Source organism: Bos javanicus, chromosome 2, assembly GCF_032452875.1.
Source record: "Bos javanicus breed banteng chromosome 2, ARS-OSU_banteng_1.0, whole genome shotgun sequence".
NCBI classification, from domain to species: domain Eukaryota; kingdom Metazoa; phylum Chordata; class Mammalia; order Artiodactyla; family Bovidae; genus Bos; species Bos javanicus.
The window spans coordinates 107516436-107532448 of NC_083869.1; the positions used below are offsets into that span (position 1 = coordinate 107516436).

The 16013-nt window shown below is 58.8% G+C and overlaps 1 protein-coding gene across 15 annotated transcripts in view; it reads left to right on the forward strand.

Moving 5' to 3' along the window:
- SPEG (striated muscle enriched protein kinase) overlaps nucleotides 1-16013 on the forward strand; it is a 58770-nt gene that overhangs the window by 23751 nt on the left and 19006 nt on the right. For 7 of the 15 annotated variants that reach the window (XM_061385914.1, XM_061385845.1, XM_061385851.1 and 4 more), the window contains 12 exons: nucleotides 3605-3780; nucleotides 4009-4097; nucleotides 5140-5315; nucleotides 7780-8040; nucleotides 9173-9331; nucleotides 9432-9621; nucleotides 9736-9959; nucleotides 12662-12781; nucleotides 13020-13124; nucleotides 13714-13920; nucleotides 14310-14433; nucleotides 14546-14721. In XM_061385914.1, coding sequence (XP_061241898.1) covers nucleotides 3605-3780; nucleotides 4009-4097; nucleotides 5140-5315; nucleotides 7780-8040; nucleotides 9173-9331; nucleotides 9432-9621; nucleotides 9736-9959; nucleotides 12662-12781; nucleotides 13020-13124; nucleotides 13714-13920; nucleotides 14310-14433; nucleotides 14546-14721 — 2007 coding nt within the window. The other 8 variants (XM_061385934.1, XM_061385944.1, XM_061385903.1 and 5 more) reach the window with 7 other exon arrangements.

Below are 16013 nucleotides of genomic sequence, written 5' to 3' on the forward strand. Positions count from 1 at the left end.
GGACACCACTCTTTTCTTCACCCCTGCCAGCCCTTCCAGTCATACCTGGAGGCCCTCCTGGACAGCCAGGACTGGAGTGGACCACCGAGATGGCAGTGAGGGTAGAAGCTTTCACAAACCCCTGGAAAAGCCTAGGTCACGTGCAGAGGCTGGGCGGGATGCGAATCTGCCAAGGGTAGTAAGGATCTGCCTGAGAGTGGAGGTTGGGATGGCAGTAGAGACCACAGAGTAGTGGCCCCCAGGTGTGGACCCCAGACCAGGAGCATCATCATCACCTTGGGGACGTGTTAGAGATGGAGGGTAAGAGCGCCAGCCAGACATACAGCATTAGAAACTCTGGGGCTGTGACCCAGTGAGCTGGGGTTTAAGAAGCTCTCCACATGATTCTGGTGCCAGGTGAACTCTGAGAAGCACCACCGTGAGTCAGGGGCCTTGTGCCAGGTGAGAGGCCAGTGAAGCCAGTCCTCCAAGGTTTGGAGCTTAGCCTTGAAGTTTGTTGGCCGGCTGAGGTGGGACTTAGTGATACCACTTCTTCGGGTTGTCCTCATCCACTGAGGGTCCTGGGGTCCCTAAATGTTTCTATGCATAAGAATCTCCCTGGGGATATGCCATTTAAAAAAATTTCTCCTGTTTCAGGAAATCTAATTTTTCGGGTCAGAAATCTATAATTTAAATAGGCTGCCAGGTGGTCCTGATATGGGTGGTTCAGGACCACTTTGAGAAGCTCTGATGTAGAGGCTTTTCATGTAGGTGGCTGTGACTGTGTCTATACCAGCAACACCTCTGGGGATGTTGAGATGCACTGGTCTTAAGAGGGAGAGCTCCCCGACTTGTGGGCTTCCTAATTCCCAACCCAGGAATCGAACCGGGGTCTCCTGAGTTGCAGGCAAATTCTTTATTAGCTAAGCTACCCAGGAAGCCACTAAGGGACTTGAAAGTGAAAGTGAAAGTCACTCAGTCATGTCCTACTCTTTGCGACCCCATGGACTATAGAGTCCATGGAATTCTCTAGGCTAGAATACTGAAGTGGGTAGCCTTTCCCTTCTCCAGGGGATCTTCCCAACCCAGGGATCGAACCCAGGTCTACTGCATTGCAGGCAGATTCTTTACCAGCTGAGCCACAAGGGAAGCCCAAGAATACTGGAGTGGGTAGCCTACTCCTTCTCCAGTGGATTTTCCCGACCCAGGAATCAACCGGGGTCTCATGCTTTGCAGGTGGATTCCTGAATCCCTTGATCACCCCATGCCCCAGGTGCTATTCCCCCAGCCACCACCAGGGGTCTCGGGCTCCCTGCAAACCCTGCTGGTCAAGCTCTAACTTCTGCAGTCTCTCTTTGGGCACTTGAGCTACCTCAGTGCTGTTCAACCTGCAGGTGACCCCAGAGGTCACCAGACTCCACGGAGAGGAGGGGGATGCCTGCCTCCAGGGGCTATGCCTGTGATCTCGGCATCAACTAGTGCTCAAACCCTGAGCAGATGCTCATCAAGTGCCATCCTGACTTCCCTCTCCCATCTCCATGTCAGGACAGCCAACCTGAATGGTGGGCCCTCCCCCCTTCTTCACTGGCAGCGCTGGGAAACACAGGTCATAGCTTGGGAATGTGGCCGCAGGGCGGGGGTGATTGCTGGCGGGAGAAGGCCATGTGACCTCTCCTCAACAGCTCCCCTGCTCTGCTGCTCTGTCTCCGAGCCCCATGCCCATCCAAGTGCAGATGGGTGCTAGTGGTGAGGGGTCACTGTGGGCAGCGGCCTCTGTCCTCCTGACCTGTCGGCTCTGGTGGGCAGAGAGGGTGAGGGATGTCGCCAACAGGTCCCTGGTAGAGCCGGTAGAGGAGGGGGCTGGGTGCAAGGCTCAGGAACCCACGGTCGCTGCGGGGCCACACCTGCCATGGCAGGACTGGAGAGGCAGAGTGGGGACTCTGGGCCCCTCAAGTAGAAGTCAAAGGTCCCGACAGCTCTCTGATCCTCAGCACCAGGGAAGACTGGGCACGGCCCAGCTCTAGTGGTTGAGGCTTGGTGGTGTGGATTCCAGCATCAGGGAGCTTAGCCATTTAATGGTCAGGGAAAAGGGCATCATAGGGGCCGTTTGCCGTCAGTACCTCCTGTGGTGGACACGGCAAGACAAATGGGTCAGATGCGGGCATCTTGACTGCTGCAGCCAAGTGTCACTCTCGTCTTCCCCTGGGGACTGAGCGCGCCCCCCCCCCCCCACCCTTTGAGCCGAGGCACCATTAAGGGGGTTTCTCATTTGTCAGGGTCCAGAAGCCGTAAGGAGAGAAAAGGCAGATCCCGCCGCTTGGGAATGATCAGGGTGGCTAAATAGGGAGGCCGCTTTGCCCCTCCCCTCTCCTCCCCCTCCGCTCCAGGGCCCAGGCACCACCTCCCCCGGCCAGCTGCCTGCCTGCCACCCAGCCTGTCCCGGCCAGGCCAGCCCCTACCTCCTCCTTCCCCCTCCCCAGGCTCCTTCCCCTCCCCCTGGACCTCGTGCAGAGCCTCAGCAGAGTGAGTGGGGCTGGGCAGGCTGGGCTCCTGCTCCCTGGGGAGCCAGAGGGGTGGGCAGTGGGCAGGCCACAGGAGGCCTGGTGCCAGGACAGAGCCTTCAGGACAAGCGCCGGCTGGGGTCCGTGTGCAGAGTCTCGTGGGGTAAGTTGGGGTGCAAGCCCTGCCCCTGGGCGAAGCCAAAGGGGCTTGGGGTGGGGGACCAGGAGGAGGGGCCAGGGGGCTGTGGCAGATTCATGTCTGTATTTGGCAGTCGGATTGGAGCCAGCTCAGTGAGGCTGGGCCCTTGGCCAGTTGCAGGGGAGGGCGTCAGGGCCCTGGGGACACCCCTCTCCCGAAGCGGTGCTGGTGCCCCCTCCTCTTCCCCTGAGCCGCCCTTCTCTGTGGATGACTCAAAACTCTGCCTTCCTGGCCCCTGAGAGTTTGGGGGTTTGTACTCCAGGGCTGGGGCCAACAGGTGCCCCTGGGGTATCTGGGGCAGGAAGCTGAGAAGGGAGTGGGGGAAGGGCTGGCTGGACAGTGCCGCCTCATGGGCCTTGGCACTGAGGTCAGGATGGGGCTTGTCCGAGGTGTGTGTTCCTCTGCACCAGGCCCAGCTCACCCGAGAAACGGGTTTCCTGGTTGTGCCACTCTGGGGTCCAGAGCCATGACCTACCTGAACTGGGGGCCTGCAGTTCAATGCTGGGTTCCCTGCTCCAGTGGAATCCCAAATCTCCCACAAGGTCCAGGAACGGCCCCTCTGGGGCCTGAATTCTTTGCCCCAGGCCATTCCCTATGGTTGCCCCACTCAAGAGGATCAGCAGGGTCAGGGTTGGGAGCTTCTGGCAGATCACGAGTCCAGGGCTCTGTGACAGGAAACACCTGGGCAAGGTCACAGCGAGTGAGTAGGAGCCCCGGGATGTGAAGTCAGGGCAGGGCTGGCCTTCTGAGCTTCCTTGGCTCCTGGGCCTTTACGGAGCCATGTCAACTCCTGGGCTCTGCGACTTTGCAGACCTTATCAGGTCCTTGACCCCAGACTATTCCACTAGCTGTCTCAGTCTCCCTGCCCACCCCACTTTCTTCCAGACATCCCTATGGCACTGTTTCTCCTCTGTCTCTCCTCCAGGTGGGTCAACATCTCCTTTCAGCAGTCCTATCACCTCTGACGAGGAGTATCTGAGCCCCCCAGAGGAGTTCCCGGAACCCGGGGAGACCTGGCCCCGAGCCCCCACCATGAAGCTCAGTCCTGGCCAGAATCGCCGTTCCTCGGACACTGGCTCCAAGGCGCCCCCTACTTTCAAGGTCAGACCCCCTAAGGCCAGCCCCCAGCTTCCTATTCCTTTGTGTGGCCCTTTGTTCTTGGGACCACACCAGGCTCCAGCAAGGCCTGGGGCTTTGTCCCATCAACCCTTCTTACCCAGAGTCGGTCTCCATCAGACTGGTGTGGAAGAGACCTCTGACCCAGGGTCCCCCTCCCCTAGGAGCCAAAGCTGGGCCCTGTCTCACCTGACACCTCGGGGTCCCCTGCAGGTCTCACTTATGGACCAGTCAGTAAGGGAAGGCCAAGACGTCACCATGAGCATCCGTGTGCAGGGCGAACCCAAGCCGGTGGTCTCCTGGTGAGTAGCAGCCCCTGACTACCATCTTCCAGCTTTGCCGGCTCTGGGCTGGGCCCTGTGAAGCCTGGCTTTGGGTGGGGGGTCAGTGAACCCTTTGTGGAATTCAGTCTGTCCGAAGGGGCATCATCCCAGGCACAGTGGGACCCCAGGCTACCATCCCAGGCTACCCGCACCGTGGCCCCACCCCTGCCCTGGTGTTCACACTCATTCAGGGCTTCCCCTCTGCGAAGGGTTTGGGTAACAGATGGTCTCCTGTCTGTCCACTTGGCGTGAATGACCCTGTGTCCTCTCGCTCCTGAAGAAGCTTCCCAACCCTCATCCCAACCTCAGCCCTGTTGTTTGACAACAGGGTGACTTTTTTGAGGCCTGTGCTGTGCCCAGCCCTGCACTGGGCCCACACTTAATTTGTTTCTGAGCTGCCAGTGTCCAGAGTTAAACTTGGGCCTTAGCTGCAGGGCTTCGTCTCAGGTGCCATTTGATGACTCATTTGGCTTAGGTTTCTATTGGTTTGGGTTCTCTTTTTCACTTTTAAATGATTATCTAGTCCCCAGTGTAGTTTCTTAACACTAAATTATTTCCTATTCCTTTTGGGAAGTGAGAAAGCTATCTCTCCATTAACATAAGTTAAAACAAGACAAAAATCTAAGGATTATCAAGAGCTGAATAGCTTGGTGTTACTCTTAACTGCAATTGCCCGGAAAATCCCATGGACAGAGGAGCCTGGCGGGCTACAGTCCACAGGGCCACAAAGAGTTGGATGCCCCTAAACGCACACACACACACACACACACACACATATGCAGTTAGGTTCCAAGAAGGGAGTGACCCAGGTGGGCAGAGGGTGTCTGGAAGTTCCTGGGGGGCAGGGGGCAGTGGTGGGATTGCGAGTCAAGGTGAAAAGCAAGCCCTGTAACCCAGGGGTACCCATGCCCAGTGAGACATATCTGGGGAGCGGACGAATGATGTTGGGGTGGGAGGCCTGCTTGGCTTTGCAGCCCCATGCTCGCAGGGCCCGGGGACTGAGTTCTCACCCTTCTGACAGGCTGAGAAACCGTCAGCCTGTGCGCCCAGACCAGCGGCGCTTTGCTGAGGAGGCAGAGGATGGGCTCTGCCGGCTTCGGATCCTGGCTGCCGAGCGGGGCGACGCTGGCTTCTACACCTGCAAGGCGGTTAACGAGTATGGCGCTCGACAGTGTGAGGCGCGCCTGGAGGTCAGAGGTGAGTACCTCACACTCTCTACAAACCCCTCACCCTGGCCCTGGCCTCATCCCTGCCCGGTTGCCAATTTTCACACAAGCTTAGTTAATGGCTTTCCACAACTGAAAGGGCCTTCGAGGTCCCCAGGTTCAGCTGCTCATGCTGTAGTGAGTAAACTGAGACCCAGAGAGGGGAGGCAATTTGCCCTAGGTCACACAGCAAATTATTGAGCGCTCAGCTTACTACACAGTACTGCTTTCCCTACCCTCCATCACGCCTGCTCCGGTGCCAGCTCGAGAGACCCTGCTTCCTGTCGCCGGCGGTCCTCATCTCACACTCTTCTAAGCCTTGGTCACCTTGCCAGGCCCCTTCCTCACACCCACTCCCTGCTCCTCTCTTGCTTCTTCCACCCATCCCATTGCTGTGTGGACGATACCGTGGTTGGGGGTGGCAGTGGGGAGTGTTTGATAGTCGGACCCGTCCGGAGGGGCCCTTGGAGTGACTTGGGCATGGAGCGTTGCAGGGACCCCGGGGTCGCCAGGGTGAGCAGAGCTGGGAAGACACGGAGAGGACTGGGCCCCTGGAGTTGGGGCGTAAGGACAGGTGGCCTCTAGGCCTCAGGACAGCAGGCGGCCCCTTGGGGCTGATGCTTTTCCTCCCCAGGGCAGGCCCTCTGCCTCACCTTCTACTCCCCACCTTCCCTGTGGGCAGTTCAGGGCCAGGAACCCCTCTCCCCAGCTCCACACTCAGCCACCACCCCCTCCTCCTGGCAGAGGCCAGCTCTGAGGAGCCCCCCAGCTCCCTATTGGAGCATGGACCCTGAGAGTCATGGTCACCTCCTCAGTCCCCATGCGCTTAGTGACCATGCCCATGCCTCCTGGTGCCTGGGGCTGCCACCTCTTCCATCTCTGAATTCTTTAGCTCTCCTCCTGCCCACCTCCCCAGCCCAGCCCCCTTCCCTGTCCTGCTCCTTCCCCCACCCGGCCCCCGCCCCCCAGGATCTGGCTCTGCCTTGCTTCTCTGTGTTAACCCACGTCTTGGTGCTTCTCTCTTTGGGATTCCTCCCAGTGTCCCCCAGGCGGTTGGGGTTCTCCTGACGCCTAGGAATGCCTTCTTCTTGGTTGCCCAGGGCCTCTGCCTGCCCAGGAACCCTGGAGACCTGGCCTCTGGCTGACTGCCGCCCCCTCCCCCCAGGGCCAACCTGGGCGGGGAGCCGAAAGTAGCAATGCCGCCCTGGCAGTCTTAAGAGGGGCCCTAGCCAGGTCTGCGTGCGTGTGCGTGCCTGTGCGTGCGTGTGCGTGTGCTGCACTAACCTGCCGCTTGCTGACTGAGGTTTTTGTCTGTACACAGGCGAGTGAGCTCAGGGGGCCGCCTGCGCTCCCCCCCGCTACCCTCCGAGCCGCGCCCCTGTCTCAGGCACCTCTCGGACCTCGCTGTGTTTCACTGCCTCCTGCCCACAGACCCTGCCGGCCCGGACCCTGTCCCAGCCTCCCCTCCCCTCCCCACCCACGCAGCGTCCTGGGACAGCCCATGAGCCCTTATGGACCCCCCCTCCCCAAGCGGACACATGGTCGGGCAGGCTGGGAGCTCCCCCACGGACTGGGTGCCAGGAGGGGAGGGCGGCTGTGAGGGGTATCAAGACCACCCCCCAGTCTCTCCCCGAAGGGGAGCACCCAGCGAGTGCATGTGCTGCCTCTGCTATAGGCCCTGTCTGTCTTTCTGTTTGTCTGTCTGTGTGTCTGTGACAGTCAGGGAAGGATGCCCTCCAGCTGGCGTGGGGTCAGGCAAAGGGGGAGAGGACATGGCCTGGCGTCCGTAGGATAGAGGGAACCAGAGGGGCAGGGGGCTGTGGGCAAGGGGCTCAGGGGGCACTGACCATTCCAGAAATGGGTTTCAAATGGCACAATCCTTTCTATTTCACAAGAGACCAAAAGCCAGAGGCCCTTGGCCCTGTGCTGATGAGGAGGCCTGGCTGAAGCCTGGCCGTGGGCGGCAGGCTTAGGGCCCTTCGGGGCTCCCTTGTTCACTATCAGGGCCAGGGATGCTCTATTTGAGAATGAGAGTTAGCCAGGCTTGGCGCAGGAATAGGGGCCTGCTGTAGTGGGTGTGGACATATTCAGAAATACCTGTTTCTTAGTTCAAATAAAGTCCAGTTTGTACCCAGCTGGTGTGCTGTGTCTTCTTTTTCCGCCGCCGTCTCTGTCCCCATGTGGCCCTCTCGGTTTTCATGCCCTTGATTCCCTCCCGCTTCCCCCGAGTTCCCCCTCTCTGGCCCAGGTGGGATGGCCATGCGGAAGCCAGGCCTGGGAGCCCCTTGCTATCTTGGCCTGCTGGGCGGGCGGGCTTTCCCTGTCTCCAAAGGAACAAAATGCATCTCTCTCTCTGTGTCTGTCTGTCTGTCTCTCTGTGTGTGTGCGTGTGTGTCTCCCTCGGCCCGTGTTTCTCTGCTCCATGTGTGCCCCCTGTGGCTGCTTCCCCCACCCAGCACACCCTGAAAGCCGGTCCCTGGCCGTGCTGGCCCCTCTGCAGGACGTGGACGTGGGGGCCGGGGAGATGGCGCTGTTTGAGTGCCTGGTGGCGGGTCCCACCGACGTGGAGGTAGACTGGCTGTGCCGAGGCCGCCTGCTGCAGCCTGCACTACTCAAATGCAAGATGCATTTCGATGGCCGCAAATGCAAGCTGCTGCTCACCTCTGTGCATGAGGACGACAGCGGCGTCTACACCTGCAAGCTCAGCACGGCCAAAGGTAACTGCCCACTTGGGCCCGAGGGCTGCTGCCGGCTCCCAAGAGCTGGAGGGAGGGGAGTGGAAGTGTAGGAGCCCCGATGGTGCTGGTGCTGAATAAGACGACCAGAAAACGGGCCTCCATCTCTGGGGAGAAGAGCAGTGGGGTGAGAGAGTGCAGTACACCTGCCTCCTTCAAGGCAGCACCGGCAGTCACACCTGGCACAAAGCAGGTGTTTGACACGGTGTCAGTGTTCACTGTCGTTCCTGTTGGGGAGCCCACTGCCAGCGTGTAGCAACCACACCTGGACTGGGGTTCCAGTTCTTGCCTGGCCATATGGCAGCTGCGTAACTGGACAAGTCACTTCATTTCTCGGAGTTTTAGGCCGTTCGCCTGTAAACAGGGATTGTGGTAATGCCTGCCTCGTAGCAGGAGCGATAGGGCTAATGAGATAATGTATGGATGGACAAAGCTAAGCACCTGGCGAAGATGGCGCCTAATGAATGTCTGCTGTTATTAATGACATCTCTGGCCTGGTCCCCGTCCTTGTGTGAGGAGCTGAGATAATGCCTCATCTGGTTGTGCTGATGTGCACCTAAAGGGGACACTGAGGCCTTTGTAAGCAGGAAGGGATCAGGTCAGCGTCAGGGGCTGCTGTTTCCCCAGAAGATTCTGCGTGCAGTGGTAGTGTGGGGCACAGGGGCATGTGCTCTGGGTCTGGGACGGGGGTGAGGGAGTGTGGGCACGACCTGGCCATAGAGGAGAGTTCCAAGGGTAGAGGGAAGGGGTGTGGAGGACGGAGTGGGCTTGGCTTTAGGCCCTTGTCTTAGAGCTGTGCTGAGGTTCACCCTGGGTGGGCAGGACGAGGTGAGGAGGGGAGAGCCAGGCCATGCCCTGGTCTCCCACGTACCCCACTGACTGCCCCAGCAGTCTGCTCCCTACTCTCGCTGCCTACCAGCCTCTGGAGAAGGTTCGGCCTCTCGATCTTGCCCGTGGTCTCAGACTGGTGCCCCGGGACCTGGCTGGGCTCTTCACAGGCTCCAATTTTTGCCCAAGCTCCTTTTACCTGCCTAGCACGAGGGCGAGTCTGGTGGGTTGGGGCGCCCAGGGCTCCACAGCCTTCCCTGCCTCAGTGCTGACCCCTCCCTGCCAGATGAACTGACCTGCAGTGCCCGGCTGACCGTGCGGCCCTCGCTGGCACCCCTGTTCACGCGGCTGCTGGAGGACGTGGAAGTGCTGGAGGGCCGCGCTGCCCGCTTTGACTGCAAGATCAGCGGGAGCCCGCCCCCCTCCGTTACCTGGACTCACTTTGGTATGGCCCTCCACCCCGCAGATGTCGGGAGGGGGACCCCTGAGGGGTCAGAGGGCAGGGCCACTGTCTGAGGCTGCCGCCTGACCCCCATCCCTCGCAGGCCACCCCGTGGAGGAGAGCGAGAACGTGCGGCTGCGGCAGGACGGGGGCCTGCATTCGCTGCACATCGCACACGTGGGCAGTGAGGATGAGGGGCTCTACGCGGTCAGTGCTGCCAACACCCACGGCCAGGCCCACTGCTCAGCCCAGCTCTACGTGGAGGAGCCTCGGACAGCCGCCACCGGCCCTAGGTACCACCCCGGGCCCCCCGCTACCCCCGCGCAGCCAGGGCTGCCTCCGGGGGCCCCAGCCCTGTGGTAGGAGGTGCGACTCCAGGCCCCTGGGCCACTGTGTGGTTCTTACAGCTCCAAGCTGGAGAAGATGCCCTCCATCCCCGAGGAGCCCGAGCAGGGTGAGCTGGAGCGGCTGTCCATGCCCGACTTCCTGCGGCCGCTGCAGGATCTGGATGTGGGACTGGCCAAGGAGGCCATGCTGGAGTGCCAGGTGACCGGCCTGCCCTACCCCACCATCAGCTGGTTCCACAACGGCCACCGCATCCAGAGCAGCGACGACCGACGCATGACGCAGTGTACGTGTCCGGGAAGGGACGCTGGGGCTGTCCCCTCCAGCATCCTCTTTGCTTGCAAGAGCCCATCCCCTCTGCCCACCCTTGGGCCTGCCTTCTCTCACCTGATCAGGGATGGGGTGCTTGGGAGCCCACAGAGGCTATGGGGTCACAGCCTCCTGCCTTGAGCCCACCCGGCCCCCATCTGCTGGGTCACCACTCTCGGCCTCAGAGGCCTGTTAGCACTTACTGGCCCAGCAGTCAGCCTGTTACTGACTGTGGCAAGTTACAGAACTCTCCAAGCCTCAGTTTCCTCATCTGTGGTAGGCTTGTTGTGGGAATTGAATCAGTTAATACACAGAGAGCGCGTAGGGCGAATAGCAAGGGGCCACTGGGTGTTAAATGTCACTGTTACGGCTGCTGTTGTTACCATTACCATCATCCTTGTCGATAAAGTGATGCTTCTCACACCCTCCTGGAGAAATTCCAGTGAAAATCCTGACGTGGATAGCATCTGCATCAAAAGGATGCTTGGTCCAGGGTTGTTCAATAACAAATAAAGAAGAAAGAACAGCAGGAAAATTACAGAGGGACACGTTTGGGTTGGTGTCCTCCTCCTCCTCCTACTAAGTCGCTTCAGTCGTGTCCGACTCTGTGCGACCCCATAGACAGCAGCCCACTAGGCTCCCCCGTCCCTGGGATTCTCCAGGCAAGAACACTGGAGTGCATTGCCATTTCCTTCTCCAATGCATGAAAGCGAAAAGTGAAAGTGAAGTCGCTTAGTCGTGTCCGACTCTTAGTGACCCCATGGACCACAGCCTACCAGGGTCCTCCACCATGGGATTCTCCAGGCAAGAGTACTGGAGTGGGGTGCCATCGCCTTCTCCAGGTGTCCTCCTAGCCTGGGGTATTTTCTCAAGGAGTATCTCAGTTCCATCCTTGAAGGAATCTGAGCCTCGTGTGAGAAGGTCTAGCTACGCCCTATCAGACAGTGCCACCCCGCAACCCGTGATGGGTTCCTCTAACTGCTGCTGCAATGTGACAAAACTCACCTTTGGTAGACACTTCTTGAGTGCCAGGCCCTGATGCTAAAGGCCTGACATGAGAATCCCACGTTCCTCACCACAGAACTGTAAGGCAAGTATTATGGTCCCTGTTTACAGATGGGAAAACTGAGGCTTGCAGAGGAACAGAGATTTACCTAAAGGTAGACAAATACCATCCGACTGCCTAACCAGGACATCTCCTGTCACCGTGCTCCACTCACCCCTCCCATCCCCAGTGTCACCACCTTGGCTCTGACTCTCCCCTCAATCCCCATCCACCACTGTCTTTGCTCAGCCCACAGGCTTCCCATCTCCCAATCTGCTCTGAGGCCCAGGCTGAGCGTCTGTCTCAGGATCTGAGCCGGCGCCTCTGTTTCTGTCTGTATCTGGGGTCAGCAGTGGTGTTGGGCTTCTCTTCCTTTATAAATAGTGTCAGCAGAGATAAATGAATGGGTGGCTGTTCTGGGCAGAGATAACCTCTAAGAGCGGGGAGGGGTGTTTGGGGACGGCCCTGACGTCGAGGAGGAAGGACAGTGCACATCTCTTCCCCTTCATGTCCCTCTGGGGGATGGCCTCCTCACCATCATTCAGGAGGCACAGTGTAGGGAGAGAGCTTGGGAATCCAAGGGAACCAAGTTCGAGCCATGGCTTCATTGTCTATTAGTGGTGTGACCTTGGGACAAGTCTGTTAGTGTCTCTGACCTCATTGGTAACATGAGGACACTCTTGCAGGGTTGTTGAAAGGATATGGAGAAAGACATGCACGTCAAATATCTGGCATGGACTGGGCACAGTGCAAACAAATGTTATTGTAATTTATAATCTAATGTACTTGGCACTTACTGCATACAAGGCATTCAGTACTGAGCCTGGTGGGACAAATCAGCTCTGTCTTCAAGGAGCTTACGGGAGGCGGGGTGCATGCAAGAAGAGGAAGGACCACCCGAAGCAGTGTGGGCCGGGTGCTGGGGGTCCTGGGGAGGTAGTCAGAGATGGAGGGGCAGAGGGGACCAGGGGCATGGAGAGGAGTGCCCAGGGCTGGCACTCACTAAACTATATCTTGAAGGGGAAGGAGGCTTCAGGTAAGAGAACAGTCCAGAAGAGAGGAATTTTGTGAGCAGAGACCTGGAGATGGGACTCATGTGGCTTGTTTAGGGACCTGATGGTGGGTCAGAGTCAGGACATGGAAGAATAGCAGGAGACAGGGGTGGATGAGTTTGGACTGAGGGCTTTTGGAGGCCACCTGTTTGGCAGTAGGTGCCATGAAGGTCCTCACGTGGAGAGATCACATGTGATCACATGAGGCTGGTGGGGTGTGGCTCATGCAAGTGGAGGCTTTGATGGGCTCTGAGCTGGAGATGGGATGGGCAGTGGCTCTGAGGATGGAAAAGAGGGAACTGTCTGGGGTAGGAACCTGCAGAGGGTGAAGTGTAGTGGAGGACGATGAGAAGGTCTGGACCTGAGTGCTGGAGCACCAGGCAGGAGGGGCGGGGCTGCAGGTGTGGACGGGCAGCCTGGACCTAGAGTGTGGCTCCCTTCTGTGTCTGCCCTGCCCTTCTCTCCCACCTATAGCGGATTGTAGGGGGTGGGGGGTGAAGGGCCAGGCCTGGATGGCATGGGCCCACCCTCCGGAGTATCTTTCCAGCTCAGGCCCAGTGTCATGTCCCTCCCCGCCCCCAGACAGGGATGTCCATCGCTTGGTGTTCCCTGCCGTGGGACCTCAGCATGCTGGTGTCTACAAGAGCGTCATTGCTAACAAGCTGGGCAAAGCCGCCTGCTATGCTCATCTCTACGTCACAGGTGAGGCAGGTACCCTCCGGTCAGCTGGGTACATAGCCTAGCCTCTGGCCAACCTGGGGACCTGGATGAGGGCAGGGCCTCTGCACCAGCTCTCTTTCCCCTCCATTCTCTGGGGAGCCACCTGGCCTTGCCTGTGCCCATGGGGCTTTACCTCAAGCCTGTGCCCCAAGGCTTGGCGATCCCGTGGGGTGCTGGGGCCCTAAAGGACCCCCATGGACGGTGGACCTCTGGCTTTCAGATGTGGTTCCAGGCCCCCCAGACGGCGCCCCTCAGGTAGTGGCTGTGACTGGGAGGATGATCACGCTTGCATGGAACCCCCCGAGGAGTCTGGACATGGCTATCGGTGGGTCCCAGCCATATGGGGGCATGGGTGGGGGGGGGCATGGACAAGACAAGCTCAGGCAGGGCACCGGGGTGGGGGCCAGGAGAGGAAGGCAAGGCCAATGGGGATATACAGGTCAGAGTAGGAGTGGATGGAGCGTTGAAAATAGGACAGAAGTGGCTTTGCGGGCCCCCTCCCCATGGTTGACAGAGCCCTGGTGCTGGGTCAGGGGAGGAGGCAAAGCAGGGGCTGCCGTGTTGCCTTCCCTTCTCAGAGGGACCGGGTGCCTGGGTGGTGGTTCTTCCCCGTGCACAGCATTCTCCTGCTCTGTGCCTCAGTCTGTCTACCTCAGGTGGTAGCAAGGAATTAGAGCTAAGTTAAGCTCCCTCCCCGCCTGTAACTGGACCGCATGCCTGACACCTCATGGGCCCTGAGCCTTCCCCCGCCTGTGGCTGGACAGGAGCAGGTGGGGAAATGGGCAGAAGTGACAGGAGAAACTGAGGCAGGTCCTCAGACCAGACTGATGATGAGACCCTGGGTCCCGAGCCAGCAGAACGGGGGCGGGGAGCACCCCAACCAGGCCCGCCTCTAGCAGCTGCCTCCCCGCTAGACCCAGACGCCCTGACCTACACCGTGCAGCACCAGGTGCTGGGCTCAGACCAGTGGACGGCGCTGGTCACGGGCCTGCGGCAGCCCGGGTGGGCAGCCACCGGATTGCGAAAGGGGGTCCAGCACGTCTTCCGGGTTCTCAGCACCACCATCAAGAGCAGCAGCAAGCCCTCGCCCCCGTCCGAGCCCACACAGCTGCTGGAGCGTGGTGAGCCTGGTGTTCCTGGAGGGGGGCGAGCAAGAGCCATCAGGCCAGGGGACAGGGTGTCCGTGGAGGAGGCTCCAGGGCTGGTGTGGACGCAATAACTGGCAGGATTGGCATGGCTACACACGACCCCTACCTGTCAAGAGTGCTTCCTTCTCACTCCTGAAAGCTGCACGCACCAAAGTTGAGGCTGAGGCTCTGGGTCAGAGGAGGTGGGGGTCCAATCTCAGCTCTGCCGCTCCTGGCTGAGTTCCCTAGACGAGTTGCTAAACCTCTCTGAGCCTTGGCTTCCTCGTCTATAAAAAAAAATGGAGCTCACGCGGTGATGGGGGGTGGATTCCGAGAGCAGTGGGTGCTGAGGCCCAGCACTGAGCCAGCCCTCCCGTTCGCAGGCCCGCCCCTGGAGGAGGCGCCCGCTGTGCTGGACAAGCCAGACGTCGTGTATGTGGTGGAGGGCCAGCCCGCCAGTGTCACCGTCACCTTCAACCACGTGGAGGCCCAGGTTGTCTGGAGGAGGTGAGCCCGCCTTGCCGACCCTACTCCTCACATGAGGTGCCTGGCTTCAGCTGGCCAGGCTGACCTCCCTGAGGCTGAATCCTGGGTGACTGCCCTGTTCTGTGTCCCTCAGCTGCCGAGGAGCCCTCCTAGAGGCCCGGCCAGGTGTGTTTGAGCTGAGCCAGCCGGATGACGACCAGTACTCTCTTAGGATCTGCCGGGTGAGCCGCCGGGACCTGGGAGCCCTCACTTGCACTGCCCGCAACCGCCACGGCACACAGGCCTGCTCAGTCACCCTGGAGCTGGCAGGTGGGTGACCGCGGCCTCTTTACCTCTCCCTGCTCTGAGGCCCACAGCCCTCTCCTCACCCCCCAGATGTACACACCCACCTGACAATCCCAGGTGCCTCTGCTTAGGCTTGTCCATCTAATGGCTATAATAACTGCAGCAGTAGTAACAATAACAGTACTAGTACTAATAAGATATTTATTGAGAACCTGTATGTGCTAGGCTTGGTGCTGAGTACCTTACATTTATTATTGGTTTCATATTTAGATCAACCCTGTTAGATGGAATCAGCTATTACCTGCATTTTACAGATGGGGAAACTGAGGCCCAGAGAATGTGCTAAGTAACAGGCCTAGAGTCACACAATGTAATAAATCAGGAGCTGAGATTCAAGGCTGGATGCCCTACTCCAAAGCCAGACAGTGTTCCTAGCTCCTGTGTTAAATATAGCAGGAAATAGTACTTCCAGAATAACAAACTGGGGTGGGGCTGGGGGCAGGGGTGGAGCAGTGCAGGGGGATGAAGGTGGAGAAAAAGGCCCAAGTGAGAGCATCTTATCACCAGACTCCCAGCTCTGGGATCCTGGCTGCTGCCCTTTTGCACAAGCCTGTGTGACAGGCTCTGTGTGACAGAGCCTCCCAACCTTTGCAGTGAGGTTTCTCCTTTCAAGATGCAGTCTCTCAGACCGTAGCCTGCATTAAGTAGTAATTGTCTTGTTTTCCAGTTTGTTAATTAACTCTAGACACATGTACCTGCCACTCAGAACTTCGGATCAGCGTGAGCTAAGCAGTTACCTGCTGAGTAGATAAGATTCCAAGCAAATGCAAAGAAAGTTACATTTTAGTTAGCACAGGCCACCCTATCACGGGATAAATGTACATCTTCTGGTGCTTTAAAAAATTGTTGAAGTCAACTTGAAACTTTCTGATCCTTTTGACCTTAGTAGACTGACCCCTGCCACCACCTCCACCCCATACCCAGCAGACTAGGGACCAGATTCCTAGAGGGTAGGACGGGCAGCTTTAAAGTGGGAGAGAGGTGGCCGTAGGGTATGTGAGGAGGAGATATGGGGGCCCTACTGGCCCTGCTGTGGATGGTGGCTGGGGTGGAGCCACTGATGGTCTGGGTCGCTGGTTTCCCTTTTCTGTGTCTTCCCTTCTGCCTCGCATCCTCCCACCCTACCCCACCCCACCCCCCGCCTGCACTTCCCACTCAGCCACCCCTTTGCTTCTTGGTTGTGATTTTTTCGGTTTTTGGGGGGATTTTTTGGTCATACTGCTTGGCTTGTGGGATCTCAGTTTCCCAACCAGGGA